The 18877-nt window shown below is 43.6% G+C and overlaps 1 protein-coding gene across 7 annotated transcripts in view; it reads left to right on the top strand.

The window, feature by feature from the left end:
• LOC137431178 (tensin-3) overlaps positions 1-18877 on the top strand; it is a 391044-nt gene that overhangs the window by 357569 nt on the left and 14598 nt on the right. For all 7 annotated transcript variants that reach the window (XM_078781594.1, XM_068122190.2, XM_068122191.2 and 4 more), the window contains 2 exons: positions 10707-10775; positions 15983-16015. In XM_078781594.1, the coding sequence (XP_078637720.1) occupies positions 10707-10775; positions 15983-16015 (102 nt within the window). The remainder of the gene's footprint in view (positions 1-10706; positions 10776-15982; positions 16016-18877) is intronic.

The following is an 18877-nucleotide window of genomic DNA, read 5'->3' as shown; positions in this document are numbered from 1 at the left end:
CATGATACCTATGCAGATCTACCTGGATCTATATATCCCCTACCCAACCGACATAACAGTATTCAACCCCTTTTATTTGACATAATAAATCGAGTTCAGGTGCATCCAATTTCCTTTGATCATCATTGGAAGTGGAAGTATAAATGCATATAAAATGAAAAAAATTAATGTATTTCAACAAATATAAATGCATATAAAAAAATATATATATAAAAAAAATTTAATACATTAAATATATACATTATATACATTATATACATTAAATACATACAATATTGTTGAAATACAAATATAAATGCATAAAAGACATAAATTGACATGAAGACCAGGGAACAGTCTCTCGTACTAAAATACGCAATTTGGTGTCTGACTGACGATTTTTGACCGTGATACATTCGGTCGTTACTTTGAGCACAAACAAACATTTCCATGGTTCGAACGTATTCTGACTACGGTTTTTTCTCGAAATTAAACAAACACGGGTTGATAATTTTATCTTGGCCTTTTAGAGTACAGCTTAACCCTTTATCGTACAACCGATTATTGCAACGTAAACAAGCAAACGCTGAAAAAGGGGCGTGGCTTCAAGGTATCTAGCGGCATTCTCCACGCCTCAAAGTTCGCTTGTTGTTTATGGGATTTTCCTTAACTCTACCGAATACAGTATATACATTAATATTAATTAATCGTAATGATATAGAGCAAGAACATCTCGGTTGACGCCGCCGCCGTGATGCATGAACAATGGACACGAACTGTCACACAGAGCCAGGACTAATACTCATGCAGTAATACTAATAGTACACGGTTATTCAACATATGGTGGCGCGGTCTGTTGTAATTTTTTTTGTAATTACTATTACTAATTAACGTGTAACCTTTTGCACTGACGAGTTTTTTTCATTCTTTTTCAGCAATATTTAAACTTCAAGCAAAAATTCAGATCGATATACATTCAGAGTAGTAGTCCACTACTAGTACTAGTACTAGAGTCTAGAGGTGGGTCACAAAACAATTGAGGCGTTCGGGCCACGGTCTGCGTGCAGGTTTCAGAAAGTGGAAAGGAGCTACCCACGTCTCAAAGCATCAATGTGGGTGTGCGTAACTGTATGTGTGTGTTTGTGCTCGTGTGTGTTTGTGCGTGTGTGTGTGTGTGTGTGTGTGTGTGTGCGTGTGTGCGTGTGTGTGTGTGTGTGTGTATGTGCGTGTGTGTGTGTGTGTGTGTGTGCTCGTGCGTGTTGTGTGTGTGCATGTGTGTGTGACTGTATGTGTGTGTGTCTGTCTGTGAATGAAAGAGGGAGATAGAATTGTGAGGAACAGAAATGAAAAAACGAAATGTGTGTGAAATGAAAATGAAATGAAGTGTGTGTGTGTGTGTGTGTGTGTGTGTGTGTGTGTGTGTGTGTGTGTGTGTGTGTGTGTGTGTGTGTGTGTGAAATGTGTGTGTGTGTGTGTGTGTGTGTGTGTGTGTGTGTGTGTGTGTGTGAGTGAAAGAGAGGGATAGAATTGTGAGGAACAGAAATGAAAAAACGAGATGTGTGTGTGTGTGTGACTGTGTGTGTGTGTGTATGTGTGCGCGTGCATGTGTGTGTGACTGGATGTGTGTGACTGTGTGTGTGTGTGTGTGCGCGCATGCATATGTGTGTCTGTGTGTGTGTGTGCGTGTGCGCACGTCTGTGTGCGAGTGTGTGTACACGTACCCTACCAGTCAAAAGTTTAGGTACACCCAACATTTTTTTTTTTTTTTAATCTGTTTCATGTGCAAAATGGACATAAGATGTGAACAAAACTTTTACCATAGATAAATCTGCTTATCTACTGATAATATATTGTGCTTCAATGCATCTTTCTTGTAGTGGGGGGGCCAATGTTTTCCCGTTGAATTCAAATGTTAATTTGTGGACACTGGTTGGGTTGTCTTTAGGGATGATAGAAGTTGTAGAAAAAATATGTCTCCATTTTTTTCAAGTTCTTTATAGCGGCCATTTTGGATTATCAAAATGGCGTTTGTTGAAAACCGAAATTGTCATTATCTTGGCTTCTAAATGACCTAGAGTGTTAATTTTGGTGTCCAAATGTACATATTTGCGGATACTTAATCCAATAAACACACATTTATACACCTACATATGATCAAAAGGGTTCTTATGGCAGCCATCTTGGATTTTCACGCACTTATGCCAACACATATATATATTTTTTTCCATCATTTTCACTTCTAAATCACATAAAGGCTGGACTTTAGTGTTCAAATGTACACTTATAATGTCTTTGTGCAATATTTTTAGTTGGCAGTGTTCATTGTTACATTGAAGGATCTCCATCCTCCTCATCATCAGTGTTATCGATTCCCATGGGGCGCTCCTGACCCGTGTTACCACACACCTCTTCATCTGCCCCACACATACACATCTCAGAACAGTTGAGATGCTGAGACCTGCATGAGCAGTGAGACATGCATTGGGTCTTCTTGCAGTTACATTTGATTAGATGTGTGATGGCAGCTGGGGCTGGAGGGTCCTTGGTTGTGATGGGCACCAGCTGATCTCCTTCTGCTCTCCATCCATGTTCTGTTGGTTGTGGAAGCTGGGGGTCCGGTACATCAGCCTGATGCCACACCATGGCCTGGAAATGTGCACGAGCAATGGCTTCATGTAAAGCTCCCCGTGTTGGTGGCAGCTTCTGTGCCTCTAGCTGTTTCTTGGTAAACAGTCTCCACCTCAGCTTGCCCACATCCACAACTGTAGTACGAGGCTCATACAGCTGGCATACAAATGCCTCAATGTCACTTTCTGTGTCAGCTCTCAGCTCCTCAGAGGCCCCAAGGTCATGAAACGCAGATACCACCTCAACAGAGCACCTATTGAGGGCTTGCCAACATGTGAGCTTTCCCTTGCCGGCAAACCGACCAGTCTGGTCTGCTCCCGTGAATGCATGGAATCCTGGTAGGGCTGCAGCCTTCCTGACACCAAGTTCATGTACTATTGGTTCCAGTGAGATTTGCCTCTTCTTGTTCCCCACACCCGTGATGAAGTATGTGTCTTTGCATAGTTCATGGTACCGGTGGAGTGCTAGGATGAATACATCAGTATCAGGTGACTGAATGTACAGCTGTGTTGCACCTCTTCGGACGGCATCTAGACTGTGAAGAAAGATCCTCGTATCAGCCTCCTCCTGGGAGCTACGGAGATGCTGTACATCCATGCAGTTGGAGAAGACATCCTGCCTTGAAGTGACGATGAAGACCTTGGTAGTCCCCTCAAAGTGACACAGAGCTTTCTTTGCCAGATAGACAGTTAGCTCATCTTTGGTGTTGGTGTGCGACAGGAACTGTTTTGCTGTCAGTTTCCCAATCGGGATGCTGTCTTGAACGTGGTAAGCAGTGGGCGGCTTGCCACCTTGGCGCCTCTCCCGTGTGGCCTCTTTCAGTGAATTTGGCAGATCATATCGGTCAAACACGAGGTGGACTTCATCATACCCGTTGGTCTTGCAGTCCAGTGTTGCATTGAAATGGCCAGCCCACTGGGCACATGTTTTGACCCATTGTGGCTTACCCATTGCTTGCACTAATGCCATGCCGTCTATGACAGTCACCTTCTTGGGAGGGGGTGGAGTATGTTCAGGATTGTCGTCGTCTGGCTGCTGACCAGTGCCAGTTGACTTCTTGGGTAGATCTTCTAGGATGCCCATGAGCTTGCTTTTGTCTGTGCATGGTAGTAGTGTCCCAGCCATTGCAAAGAGGGTTCGTGGAAGCGCGGTGAATTCATATTGACCTATGGCATCCTTCAAGTTGATCTCTGGTCGTGAGCGGGCCACGATCAGCATGCGCGCAAACAGTGACCTGTCGTCTTTCAGCTCTACAACCTTGTCTGCCAGTTTGTGCTTCACAGCTTTCCTGGCACTCTTCCACATCTTCAGTTTGACCTTTCCCATTCTGGCCCAAAGGTTGATTTCATTTGTGTTGATGCGCTCTGCAACAAACGTGTTATACGCTTTCTGACCAATCTCATCTTGGTTGCAGACATCCTTCTGTACTTCAGCTGGCATCACCACCTTGGTGATGATAGTCGTCAGGTCTTCACCCTCATGCGTCATGGGATTCATGGACTCTCTGATCACATTCTTCAGTCGACGAATGCTGTCTTCCTGCCGAGCCCAGACTGTGGTTGATAGGTCGTGGTGCTCCTTGCGTGTAGCTGATTGTGAGCCAGCCATCTGACGGGCTTCTTCAGCAAGCCTACTCAGCTCTGGTGCTGTCAGAAAGAACCTTTCGTGGGCACTGGCATTCTGGGTAATGCCCACAATACCCCCTGTCACCTTCATGATCCTGTTGATGTGCTCCAGTGCATGGTCCACACCTACAGCACAGAAGGGGATTTCATTCTTATGGACACTGAAGTTCCCATCCATGAACTCTTGGTAGATCCCTGGATCTGTCATCTTCAGGGCCTTCATCTCTGCAAGGTACCGGGGAGTCAGCCTGGCATATTTCTGTTTGTCATGTGCAAAGAAGTATATGCACATCTCATCCAGTGAAGACAGGTGAAGCTCAAATTGTCCATCACGGGTGGCACGGATGAATGTGTATATCAGCATTATCATCCGCATGTAGCGTCGCACAAACTTGAACAGTGGACTCTTGGCTTCTTTCCTCTCATCAAACTTTGCCATGGCCTCCAGGACTTCGTTTGACTCGAGGACAGCTAGCATGTTGTTCTGCGCGCTTGTCATCTCCTCTCGGTTGTGTAGATGACAGCTCTGGGCAACCTGTTGTGCTGACTGGGTACATGGGCCCCTCAGATGGGGATGCTCTTGGAAGAATTCGTCCACATAGAGGTCGAAGAGGGCTTGGACAGTGGTGATGTGGGCCTCCAAAGCCCTCTTCATGTGCTTGGCTTCCAGTATTTGTCTGGTCGTTGTTGGGCCATAGATATCAGCCTCAGACCAAGCCTCGTCAAGACCACTGTCCTCTATGGCATTCCCAGCAGCCCTCAGTGCAGCCATCACAGTGTGCATCTCCCCTAGTCGCAGTACCCACTTGCCTTTGCAGTCATCTCTGGTCATCTCCAGCTGTTTGGCTCGCTCATACAGGGCCATGTCTAAGGTGATCACTGTCTTCCTATCGGGACCCATGACCATGCAGTTGATTTGCTGTGTCTGTTTCAAGACTGTTATCAGTGTTTGCCATTCATGGGCTGGTGCTGCTACCAATGGCAGGGCGTTGACCTCTGTCAGAGGCTTCGAAGAGGAGAGCAGTGAGTTGTAGGCTGTCCAAGTTGGGATATCGTGATGCTTGATCCTACTGCCAGGTGGTTGTTTTGGATCGTGGACGAGTGACCCAACAGGGTCAGCATGCTGGGGTTCTGCAGCTTGCAGCTGGTCATCTGGTGGGATGATGTCGTCTTGTACGTCCTCAGCTTCAGCTGTTCGCATGATTGTGCGTGAAAGTAGCCACACTGTGTCCGTCGCAGAGTACGGCTTGGTGACATCTGGGTTTGACCGTGTCTTGAAGCTATACGTGGTACCTGTGGCAGATTGTTTGTTTGGTGCTTGGCAAGGAACAAAGTCTGGAGCAGTCAGAACCTTGAGTGAGCAGTGTCTGGCCTTTCGGTCATGTAGTGTCAGTGTTCTATGTTCATCTGTGGAGGGTGCATGTTCCCGTCGTTGGTAGAGTGCCCAGGCTGTAGCATGGAGTGTCCGCTTCCCATCAGGTGTGTCTTCATTGAAGTCACTGTTGTCCACTGCAAAGAAGACAAACGTCCCTATGCGCATGGTTCTTGGAAAGTATACACCCTGTTCTGTCGTAGACTCTATGACTGAGTTGGCCAGCTGTGTCTCCAACCGCAAGATCCGACTATAATCAACAGACAGACCGAACCCATGCAGGAAATCCAGAAGCTTCTTGTTTCTGGTGGACTGATGGACTACAATGGCAACGGCAAGCTGCTGTGGCCATTCTAAGCGATGGCGGAATGGTGCATCTGGCTCTTTGGGCTTGTACGTGACTTGGCGTTTTGACTTGTAGCCGTACATGATGTTCTGACTGATGGTTATAACATCTCGATGAATAGTGGCTGAGCGCATAGTCTCTGGCTCAATGCTCGTGGCTGGTCCTTCCAGTAGCCAGCGGAGGAAAGCATAGAGTACTTTGGGTACATGCTTTTCAGCATCATCAGTGTTCATTTCTCCTTCAAATTGCCATGGGTGCTTGTTCTGACAAGCAATGGCACTGCGGAGAACAGAGGCACTCTCAAACAGTTGTTCGATGTTTTTTTCATTTGTCTTCGTCATTGCATCTTCGACAGCTGCATCACGCACGGCAGTGGAGAATACACAGTCTGACTCGTTTCGACGTTTTGGTTTCATGAAGTGAACGTCATCAATGTGAGAGTTGATTTTCTCCTTCATGCCTTGGGTAGTAGGTGATGGGACATTGTGCACACCATTATTGTCAAGAATCCTGGAGTAAACCGACTTCAGGTCAGACATGTTGAGAATTTCACCAGCTTGGAGTAGAGAGCGAACAAGGCTGACAAACTCAATGTCTGCGGCTATTTTGATAACATTAGTTTCTTGCAGTATGTGTTCTTTGTCATCACTTGATGTCCCACTCTTGGGAGCACGTTGGACATTCTGCACCCAGCATGGGAGATGATACTTGACGTCGATCGCATGAGCATCATGTGCACTGATGGCAGCACTCAGCTGAACTTTCCACTTGTGGTTGCTGCCTTCTTCAACAGCTTTCTTCAGCTGTTTACCTGCGTTGAACGTGCATACAACATGTACACTTTCCTTAGTGACCTCTTGACAGAAGAAACAAAGGTCTCTGTTGAATGGAGTTGATGATGAACGTGTGAAGTGAAGAGTCTCGTCTTGCGTAGAACCTGAGGTACTTGCAGCGGCAGGTGCAGAAGAAGGACGTCCACACCTCTTATGAAGATGCTGGGTGTCGCCATGTTCGCAGGCTTTCTGGTGGCGAACTCTAGCACGCTCCAGGTGAGCAGTGTTGCATGTAGATCCATAACATGCCCGGTGCCACTTTGCTTTATTGTTCCTCAAGTCAGTGGCAGTGAAACAGCTTAATCGTTCGCTGATCTGTTTGAAGTCGGCATCACCATATCGTGCCCTCTCCTGGATGAACTGGAGAAACTTTGCATATGAGCCCAGTGCTGGCTCAGTCACTAGTGCACCTTGGGGATCCTGGCACTGAATGCAAAGTGTGAAATCAGTTTCTTTCTTGGTTTTCTTGCTTTTTGGCTCCATCATAGCTCAGGGTCACGAATCTGGAACATACAAATAACAAATAACAATTAAGATAGATGTGCATTAAGTTAGATTTTGGACACTGGTTCGGCTGTGCCATAAAAACCTATTTTTATCCCTTGTAGGTTATTAAAGAAGGTTTCATTCAATTCTCTATCCCCAAAAATGTACAACTGGACACCAGAATCGAAACTCTAGGTCATTTAGAAGCCAAGATAATGGAATTTTACGTTTTCGACATCCGCCATTTTGAAAATCCAAAATGGCCGCCATAAAGAACTTGAAACAATTGGAGACATATTTTTTCTAGAACTTATATCATCCCTAAAGACAGCCCAACCAGTGTCCAAAAATTAACAAGCAATTTCACCGGGCATTTCAATCTGCTACATTGGCCCCCCCACTATTGTGTGAAACGTAGGTTTAAAGCAATTTTTGGAAATAGGTCGAAAAGTGCAATACAAAATCTAAACTGAAACGTGAAGTTAATGTTATAAACTTTTCATGTAAGGAGCAAAAACTGTTTACAAATACTCTGCTCTGTGTGGAATGAATGTTTGTTCTTTATTTCTTCATCACGTGCAATGTCTATTATTGCCAGGTGTTGCAAAAAATGTTTACAGAAAGGCCGGCCATACAATCTAATGAGTGTTTTTGTGTTTCAGATTGCATGAACATGGGTGCCAACGCTCAGCTAATGCTAGAAAAAAGAAAGGCAATTGTAACTTAGAAAAGAAGGCCTTGAAACAGTTGCAATGCTGGAGGTGTTTAGCTAAGCTCTAATTTCCGGTGCTGTGAGACGTCTGTTGCGCAGACTGGTGACTCGGATTACTTGTCCTACGATTCTGTTGTGATTCTTGGTCGACCAGAACGTTTTATATCCGCATTTTTACCAGTTTCATAATGTCGTTTAATGGCACAAGCAACTGCATTTACTGACACTTGTAATTGTTTTGCAATTTTTCTCAAGGATTGGCCTTCTTTTCTCAAAGTTACAATTGCCTGTCTTTTTTCTGGCGTTAGCTGAACTTTGGCACCCATGTTCATGCAATCTGAAACAAAAAAAACCACAGTCATTAGATTGTATGGCCGGCCTTTCTGTAAACATTTTTCTGTGCAATATCTATTATGTAAACATAATAGATATTGCACATGATGAAGAAACTAAGAACAAACATTCATTCCACACAGCGCAGAGTATTTGTAAACAGTTTTTGCTCCTTACATGAAAAGTTTATAACATTGACTTCACGTTTCAGTTTAGATGTTGTATTGCACTTTTCGACCTATTTCCAAAAATTGCTTTAAACCTACATTTCACACAAGAAAGATGCATTGAAGCACAATATATTATCAGTAGATAAGCAGATTTATCTTTGGTAAGAATTTTGTTCACATCTTATGTCCATTTTGCACATGAAACAGTAAAATATTTTTAAATGTTGGGTGTACCTAAACTTTTGACCGGTAGTGTATGTGCGTGTGTGTGTGTGTGTGTGTGTGTGTGTGTGTGTGTGTGTGTGTGTGTGTGTGTGTGTGTGTGTGTGTGTGTGTGTGTGTGTGTTGTAAAATCCAAATTTGAATTTCAGAAGGTGGAACGGAGCCCTCCCAGGTCTCAAGCTATACACCTCCGTTTCAGTAAGGGATCATGATCCATGGATCAGTTTGTGAAGTTTTCTTACCAGCCCGTACCCTGCACAGCAGGAGATGGGGTTTTGTAATCACTTGCGGGTCTGTCTGTCTGTGTATCTGTCCGGGCCGTAACTTTTTTACCATTTGAGTTTTCTCATCAAATTTTCAACAAAGCTTTATTATGAGAATATGGAGAAGGAAAGTTAATAATTCTGTCAAAATGTGAAAAGGTTAAAGATCAGCATCACCTAAAATCATAAATTTTCATCCAATTTACCTGAAATTTAAATTTGCCAATGGAGTTTTCTCATCAAATTTTCAACAAACCTCTGTTATGAGAACGAGCAACGGTCGGTACCCACCCTATGGGCGGGGCTTCAATTGGGAAGCCCATATGAAAAGGCAAAATATCAGAAATTTGAGGCTTTTTTTTATTTTAAACGATTCATATAAACATCCGTTGAATCATATCACACGCAAATCATCAAAATCTAAACAGTACATGGCGCCCATTTTGAAAAAAGATTGAATTCTGCAAAACAGAAGCGGCCGCGACACGTCTTTCTCAGTCGCACGGTTGTGTGTGAAGAGAGCGCACCGAATCTGTAACACGGAAGCGGCCGCTACACCTGTTTCTCAGTCGCTTTGCACACGCTGCCACGTTACTTCGGAGCCGCGCGTTTATATCGGAAGAGTTCGTCAGGAGTTGATCTACTCTCTCCTGGTACGTAGAATTTCAACAAAAGCCACATCACTGTTCATATCGGTAAATATTATTCCATTGTGTTTGGAAAAACAGGAAAACTTGGAAAAAAAATTGGAAAAACAATACAGCCTATTTTACTCCAAGGGGTCCCAGGAATACCCACCCAAAATATTGTTGCGATCGGTTCAGCCGTTTTTGCGGTACCTTTGAACGGACGGACGGACATTTGGTGAATTATAGTACGATATGGAGAAGGCAAATTAATAATTCGGTCAAAAGGTCCAAGGTTAGCGTCGCAAAAAACCATCAATTTTCATCCGATTGATCTGAAATTTTAAGAATTTGCATATTGGGTCACTGAATTGGTTCACCAAGCAAAAGCTAGAAGCCGATTGTTTTTTTTAGATCAACAGGTCAAAGGTTATGGTTGCGTAAAATCATCAATTTTCAATTTGGATTTTAAAAAAACTGTTTGTGTTATTTTGAGCATACAGAAGAAGAAGAAGACATTTGAATACAAACGGCACAGACAGGCTTGACATTTTCAGATGCTTTCTAGTTTAGTTTGGATTGAGTTTTGGGCGATGATGCTCCATCACCATACCACAAAGCCTGGTGTTGGCTTAACAGTTAGGGTGCCGGCTTGGGATCGTAGGATCCTGAGTTTGAATCCCCGTCGATCGTTGAATTAACACCGGGGAGTTGACTCAGCTTGTACTGAGTTGACTTGACTTGACTTGACTTGACTCAACCTTCTGAGGTTGGCAAATTGAGTACTCTGCTCTGTGTGGAAGATCACATGACCTTCAGCTCACTGGTAATTTGGGCACTGCATCAGCAGTACAAATGCGCTTCCAGAGAAATGATGCAACCAGCAGAGCAGCATACAAAAACAACAACAACCCTACCACACACACCTATTCCTCTACAAGTTGTCTTTAATGTATACTCTCCCATTCTATTTCTGTGCCTCATCCTGACTTTGCTATTCTACACCAAAATTTATTTTGTGCGCTAAATGTTTCTGCCTTCTTGAGCATAATAACCTGTCTGTACTGGAATGACAGGGAAAGCTGTAATTAATGCTACGCCTCTTTTACAGGTTGTTCTTTCGACGTCATTACCCTGTTGCATCCATTACTTTTTGTGATGTAGACCCTGAACGAAGACCGTGAGTTTTTTCGTCATTTAAAAAATACTTATTAATCTTTGCAATAACTTTAACGCTAATCATAACCCTAATAATCTTAACCCACCCTTACATTTTATACTGCAGCTACGTTGACATCATGCTCATCTACCTATTAGTCCGTGGGCTGAGTAGGGTTTACATGCACCCCCCCCCCCCACAACTTAACTTCCCGGGTATGTCCATGTACCCCCCACCCTAGGGGTTAGGAAAAACCATGTTAACAGAAAAAAAACTCATTCCCTCATAGTTTGACCTCTGGTGACCTCATTAGTGACCTCATTTGCATATAACACATATCATTGTAAAGAGTATCACAGGACAAACATTTTGAGGGGTCATATGCAACCATAGGATGACGAGGTAAAACGTTATGGCCATTTGAATTTCGCCTACCCCTAATTTTCGGAAATCACTGACACAGGGGGGGTAACATCAAAATATGCGTGGGAGGTACCTTGGGAATGTTTTTTTTCTGTTAACATGGTTTTTCCTAACCCCTAGGGTGGGGGGTACATGGACATACCCGGGAAGTTAAGTTGTGGGGGGGGTGCATGTAAACCCTACTCAGCCCACGGACTATATCGTACCAATGCGTCCTCTCTGTTTCCTTTCCATATTTTTGTGCATTGTTTTGCATTCACTTTTCCCTTAAACATTTGTATAATCTTTTGCATTTGCCACAAATCGTGATGGTGTGAGTTGTGGTGATAAAAGCAACACTGATGTCACGATGAGTGCACTCAAGAGAGGAATATTTTTCGCTGGAAGAGCTGACATCAGATCCTCAAAATTGCCATAATTGGAGAGACGAAAAGACTGATTTATTTATTAACTCAACTGGACTATGTCCAGCTGAGTTTTTGTCGACACCCAGTGTCCGTCGTCTGTCTGTCTGTCTGTAAACAATTCGACGTCTACGCTTTAAAAGTCACAAATACTGATAAAATTTGATGAAACTTGTTATGCAGCATCTTTAAGACGTAAACTAGTTTGGGATTGCATTTGGGCGTTGCACGCCAAAAAATGGGCACGGCAGGGCGGCCATATTGAAAAATCAATTTTTGTCAATCTGGTACTTCCTAATGTAGCTAGAAGGCTGAAACTTGGTGTGTAGACAGTATGTAACAAACCTCAACACATACAGACTTGGCATTTAATATGGAATTTTTTTTTCTTCTTGACTTGGGTTTACTTTCTGAACTCAGTATATCAATCTGGTGAGTTTATTTTACCATTCGGTGATGTCTTTGTTGAAAGAACCATGTCACTGATTGTCTTTCGCAGCAAGAAGTCAATAACAGGATTATATCAAAGGTGGCGTGACAAAATGTAAGGACAGGTACATTTGACGATTGGCTTCACATTCGGGTATATAAGGGTTGTTGCGTTCTGTATTAGTGGAAAACAACTGCTGCACGTCTACAAAAGTTATTGCCGCTTCCTCTTGAGATGGTCCGTCAACTTGACAATGTTGTTTGTCATTGAGTGGTGGCTTTACGAAATTCTGGCATGAAACAGCGTGCTATTGCTCGGCAGTATGGCATCACTCAAGGTCAGGTGTCAAAGATCCTGAAACGAAATGCTCAGAGGGGTGTCCCTACTCCAATACCGAGGCCAGGACGTCCACGCAGAACCACAAGGAGAGATGATCGCCAGTTGCACCGGTTAGTCTGCAATGGCCGTACCAACTCAGCTAATCGGCTTCGGGCTGAGTGGCAGCAACAGACAAATGTGCCTGTATCCAGAAGGCTAGTCAACCAACGACTGGTTCATGCAGGCTATCGTGCCAGGCGTCCCCTGAGAAAGCCACGTCTGACCAGACAACACAGCCAGCGCCGATTACAGTGGGCCAGAGAGCACCGTCAATGGCAGCCAGGACACTGGAATCACGTGACCTTCAGTGACGAGTCTAGATTTCTGGTCTATCGTCAAGATGGCCGCGTCCGAGTGTGCAGACAAGTGCATGAAGCCCACAACGAAGATTGTATAGTGCCAAGAGTCCAAGCTGGGGGTGGTGGGGTGACCGTTTGGGCTGTTTTTCATGCAGGGGGCAAAACTGACCTGGTTGTTCTGAATGGAAACCTGAACCAGTTCAAGTACAGGGACATTCTGGAAGAAACATTACTTCCATTTGCTCGTGCAGCCTTTCGAGGAAACTTTGTCTTCCAAGATGACAATGCATGGCCTCATCGTGCTCGCATGATCCAACACTTTCTTGCTGACCGTGGTGTAGAGCATATGGAGTGGCCTGCCATGTCCCCGGATATGAATTCGGTAGAGAACTTGTGGGCAGAATTAATGCGTCAAATCGACAACTTGGACCAGCAGGCTACCTCTGTGCGTGAATTGCAGCAGACGATTGTCACTGCATGGCAAGCGATTCCTGTCCAAACCTTGGCAAATCTCGTGAACAGCATGCCTCGACGTGTACGTGCTCTCCTGAATGCTCGTGGGGGTTACACGAAGTACTGAACTGTAATTTTACTGTCCGTAATCCCAGTCATAATTTAGCTTTTGTTTTTGTTGAAAAAAAATTTGGGTAATGAGCAAAATAAAGAGATACTTCTGGAAAACGTACAGAAGTTTAACACAATAATGTCCGTGAATTGAGTTCGATATCAGTTTACATCACTTTCAAGGATCAATTTATTTGCTTCGAAATGTCAAATGTGGTTTTTGTTTCTTTTAAAGGTCACTAACAAAATCTAGAATAATTTCAACATAATTCCAATGAACTTTTGGTTCTAAGTCATCTTGAAAGGTAAGTTCACCCCCACAAAAAAAATATTCCATATTAAATGCCAAGTCTGTATATTACGGGTTTTGACGATGTCCGAAAAATGACCTCGTCGTGACCTATGACATGACTTGACCCATAAACATCAGTTTGGACGACGTCCAAGCTCTAAAATTCACATATACTGATCAAATTTGATGAAACTTGTGCCTTTTGCCACTTAAAGATATTTGAAAACACACATATAAACGCACATATAAACGCACATATAAACTATATAGTTTGTGGTTCTATTATGCATATTCTAACCATATTGATATAGACCAGTTGAGTTCAGGTTCCCTGGAACCTCTAGTTATTTATTCACACTTATTGAAGATATATTGCAAACTTATTGGCCTATGTCTATCTGCCAAGTAATATTTAGAAGGCAAAGCTGTTTTATAACCAATAAAATTGACAAGTACTTACAAAGGGAACAAGGAATGCAAAATGTAACTCTTAAACCATGTGGTTATCAATGAACCGCAATGAAGGGCCACAAATGCAATGCCATGCTTTTTCGAAGACAAAATCTACACTAATATAATGGAGGAACAAGGTGACAGAAGGCATAAAAGCAACGTACTGACAGTAAGACAATTCGCCGATACAACATGGAGACGGATGAGAACAAGGAGAGAGAAAAGGAAAGGAAATACAACCACGCATAAGCAGATGAGGAGCAGTAATGAAGGTATAAAAGATCAAGACAAAGGATGAATGAAGATTTTGGATTGTGGTACTCTACCGACTTGATGCCCTGGAAAGAAGAGTGCATTGGAACAGACCGAGAAAGGAAAATCCAAAAGTGGGCGAAAAGAGGAACATAGGAGTCGAGTTGGGCAATAAGCTTGGATCTTTTGAGGTTCACAATGATGGAGTTGCTGGAAGAAAATGTGACCTGGAGGAAGGAGAGAGGGATGAAAGAAAAGAGGTTATAAGACCTGAGCAGAGGTGGTAGTAAACAATGAGGCCAAGAACCTGTCCACGATGAGGGAACAACTGGCTCTGTGCTTCTACTTCTTTGTGGGAGATGTCAATGAGGTTGAGAGCTTTGGATTCCACAACATCCAGAAGAGAAAAGTGTGAAGAAGTGACACCAGCCCTTATGGGAGACTAGTACTCCATTGAGCTATGGACAAAGGCATTGTGTGCGTGAAGTTCAGATTTATTACCGAAGAGCTTGGCAGTAGAGAGGATATACTCGGTCTGCAGCTGGTTTTGGAGGCCTTTTGATGCATGTTGTGCCCAGGAGAGATTGTAGTTGATGGTGTGATCCAGAATATCAAGAGACTGAACCTCTGAGTCGTTGATTGTGGAAAGAGATAATGGATTATTTTGACTCTTCAAGTGTGAAACCAACCTCTAATGGTTTCCAGGTACAAAGAGGGAAGGTATTCCTGCTGGCCTATCAGTCGGATGTGATATTGTACAGCCGAATGCAGAATCACGTGATAAGGGGAAAAGAGGGTTTCTAGAGCAAGAATAGGTCAGTAATGTGCACTAGAAACAGGACTGAGCCAAAGATGTTGCCTTGGCGGCATTTAAGGTCCGACTGAGATCGATTAAAGGATTCCATTGAGAGCCACGAGTGTCAAGCAAGTCCACAATTCAAGAAGGAATGTCACCCTGTATCCACAAGCAGAAAACTTGGCAAGCAGAGCAGTGTTCCATGCAGACTGTATAGAATGTCAGAGATGTGTCCAAAGACGCACCCTCTTGCTTGTGATTTAGGGCCTGCTTCTATTCTTGAGAAAGAACCAGCGGCATATATAAAGTTGAGTGGCCAGCACAGATCAGGCCGTTTGTGAAAAGGAAAAACCGATGTCAACTGCAATTTTCGATTTCACAACTTGCTTTTAATTGGAAGAAAACTAACCCAGAGACAGACCTAACAAGGTGCCCATCACGACTTGGGCAGTGGGAAAAGAGGAAGAGCAAGATAATTTAACGGTTGAGGCCGATTAACACAGGATTCCACAAGGGAGACCCCACGCAAACATGCAATTGATACGAAGGCACAAGGTAAATGTCCAAGAAGACATGGGAAGATGTACAGTGCTCCATAGTGAAGATAAAAGTTGACAACTGTTGTTGAGACAAATTTACAATGTGACTTCATGTCAGAGGTCGTTTTAGAGCAGATGTGCTTATCCTCGCGCACTAAGCCGGAACCTCTAGAGCGATCCTGCTGCTTGCATTTAAAAGATGTGTATTCACGAACCATTCTCCTTGAGACTGAAGGATACTAAACAGGACTGATTGTTGATAATAATCAAGGAGACTAAAGTATACACTAAGTGTCGTCGATGTTCTCTTACATCGTACATTTGCAATGTGTATAGAATATATGTCTTCCATGGTTCACGTATTTCTTGCTGACTACTGCCTATCCTCTGCTTCCCAGGTGGACAACACAAGACAGCGTGACTGGAGCAAAGTGAGATTTGTTTTTAACTGGCATTCTGCACAACACTTTCTTGCACCTGTATATAATTTTTCATGGTCATGTGGCTTTTATAATCAATATGACTATCTTAATTATTCATGGTCGTTCGATTGCTCGTGATCATGGGTTCCCAGGTCCAACAACAACAACAACAGGCATTTTAAGGCCATTTTCCCTGCTAGAGCGGGGGTTAGCCTTGCGGTCCCCATGACAATCTTCTCCATATTGCCCTATTTTCTGCATCTCCCCTTGTTAACCCCCTTGCCCGCATTTCTTCTTCCACCACCTTTAGCCAAGTCTTTCTCGGTCTTCCCCGTCCTCTACTTCCTTCTACATTCATTTTCATCACTCTGCTCACCCAGTCACTTTAATCCTTCCTCAACACATGACCAAACCATCTCAACCTGTTTCTCTTCACAACATCCATCACAGGATCGATTCCCATCATCTTTCGCAATTCATCATTTGTCCGAAAGATGAGGTTCCCAGGTTCAAACTCCTTAAACTGCATTGATGTGCCTCATAACTCCCATTTGTGTACTTACAAGTTATTGTATGTAACAGATTCTCCTTGAGCCTTAAATCTCGATCCTTGCTATAATTCATAGACCAGTGTTTGTCACGCTACTCCTCCTACACTTGTGGCCCAATTACATCCAAACTTGCTACATCGTGTCAGCATGCCCCCAATTAATGTATAGGGGTGCTTTTATCTTTTCCAGTGGTCTTGGGGTTGGCTGCAAATTCTCTATGTAAATGTGTATCGTGTAGCGCCACCTGCAGGTGGGAGAGGGTATTACAAGACCCTCCACCCTTTACAGTACAGTATTCCTGTCCCCACGTTTTCCATTGCTGAGAGGTGTTTTGAATTATTCGCAGTCGGCATGTTTTTTCTTCATACACGTAACCTGGGTTATTTTTATTTTATTTTCGGGAGCGATTGAGGGAGCAGTCAATTGCGTATACACTGCCCAAATAAAGGTATGTGTCAAAGGAACGTGTTGCATGCTTAGATCAAGGTCGCTCGTAGGGCGGGTACTCTGCTAGTGAGTAGGGCGGGTACTAATATTTATTTGAAGAAGAAAATAACAAAAAAATACGCCAACCAACAAATTGCCAGAAGTGCTACTCTGTAGTTTTGTAACAAACAGGGCTGAGCAGATTTAGCCTCAATCAATATTTCATCTGTTACCAACAGACTTCCTCAGGCCTCTGTCTCAGCCCAAGCACTGCCCTTGCGTTAATTGACCTTTTGCAACCAGTTAGTGTAATGTTCAAGGGTTGATGATGATAATGTTTATGATGACCACTCCTTTTTGCACCGTGACGATGCATAAGGCTGCCGAAGCAGTTTCTAGACTATTGGACACAATCTTGGATGCGTTGCTACTCTGATGCAGGATACCCAAATGCCTCATTCATTCCAGTAAGCTGCTACTAATTTTGCCAACCTCGGAAGGATGACAGGCTGAGTCAACCCCATCTTGTGTTAATTCAATGGCATGACAGGAGTTTGAACTCTAGACCTTGCAATCTCAAGCCAGAAACCTTAATCGTTAAGCGTGGGAAGCTCTCTGGTTAGCCCCGCTCTTCAACATCTGTAGGCCACCGGTCTTCAAATAACTCCGCGGTCCGTTGGGTCGCGAATATACGGGTGCAGCCGCTTGACTTAGAATTACCAGCCTGGCAGGGTTACATTCTGTTCTTACATGATACCTTCCTGTTGGCACGGCAACCTAACTAGGGGCTACGCCCTCAATAACCACCTGTCTATTTAGTACGGCTGAGGGAACTGTGAATGGTTATTGGCTAAACCGGAGCCAATCACAGGGGGACAACTTCCCGTCTAGCTATGCTTATACCTATCTCAGACCAATTTAGGAAAGGACATCAATCATTTGAGCAGTGGTTCTGCCTCAGCCCCTTCAGTGGCGCTGTCTCGGTGCCCCTTGACGCTGTCTCCTTCCCTCCCTCTCCTTCAGCGGCCCCCTATCTCTCCTCCCAGTGGCTCTGGCTCTCTAAATGGCTCTCTCTTCCAAGTAATTCCGGATCTCTCCTAGCGCATGTCTGCCTTAAATTAGGACCAGCGCAGGCGTGGCTTGGGGTCTTTCCCGCTCACTCGCGGCATCTGCTCATTGGTCCCTGGCATGTCGAAAGTTCGACTAACATATAGATGTTAACATTGGTCGACACAACATCTCCTCATTGGTCCCGTAGACAACGTAGCTCTCTCGCTTCCTGCATTGCCTTTTTCTCCTTTGAGAAAGATCGATGTTCCGTCCTTTGGTTCATTTATCCTTCCGCTGTCTCACTGCGACATGCATCGCATAGTATTCTTTGAAATAATGATTTTCATGTGGTGGGAATAAAATAATCAAATCCCCTGTTTTAGTTAATTATGTGTACTTTACAGGGGGGAGGTTATGTGTACCTTTTGTGTTTTTTATGTGTACCTTTTGTGTTTTTTATGTGTACCTTTTGTGTTTTTAAGTGTATCTTTTGTGTTTTTTATGTGTACCTTTTGTGTTTTTTATGTGTTCTTGCAGGGTGGTTTTACAGGGTGATTTCAGTCGGGAGGTATCAACGTTAATGACGATGACGATGAATGAAGGTTTCCAATGGGAGGTGGGAGATGTCATGACGAGGGAGATGAAAGGACATACAGTCACATGAAAAAGTAAGTACACCCCATGTAAAGTTTTGACAATATTCAACAATAATCATTTCAACAATATTGATAGATAAAGGTGATATAATATAACAAATATCATGAAACATTTACATTTTGGAGTCCATTGTATAATTTAAATAAACATAAATGCAAATTTCGCATGTGGAAAAAGTAAGTACACC

The sequence above is a fragment of the Myxine glutinosa genome, chromosome 7, assembly GCF_964187855.1.
Source record: "Myxine glutinosa chromosome 7, kmMyxGlut1.1, whole genome shotgun sequence".
In the NCBI taxonomy this organism is placed as follows: domain Eukaryota; kingdom Metazoa; phylum Chordata; class Myxini; order Myxiniformes; family Myxinidae; genus Myxine; species Myxine glutinosa.
The sequence above is the reverse complement of the archived record's forward strand: the minus strand, read 5'-3'. Positions and strand labels throughout refer to the sequence as shown.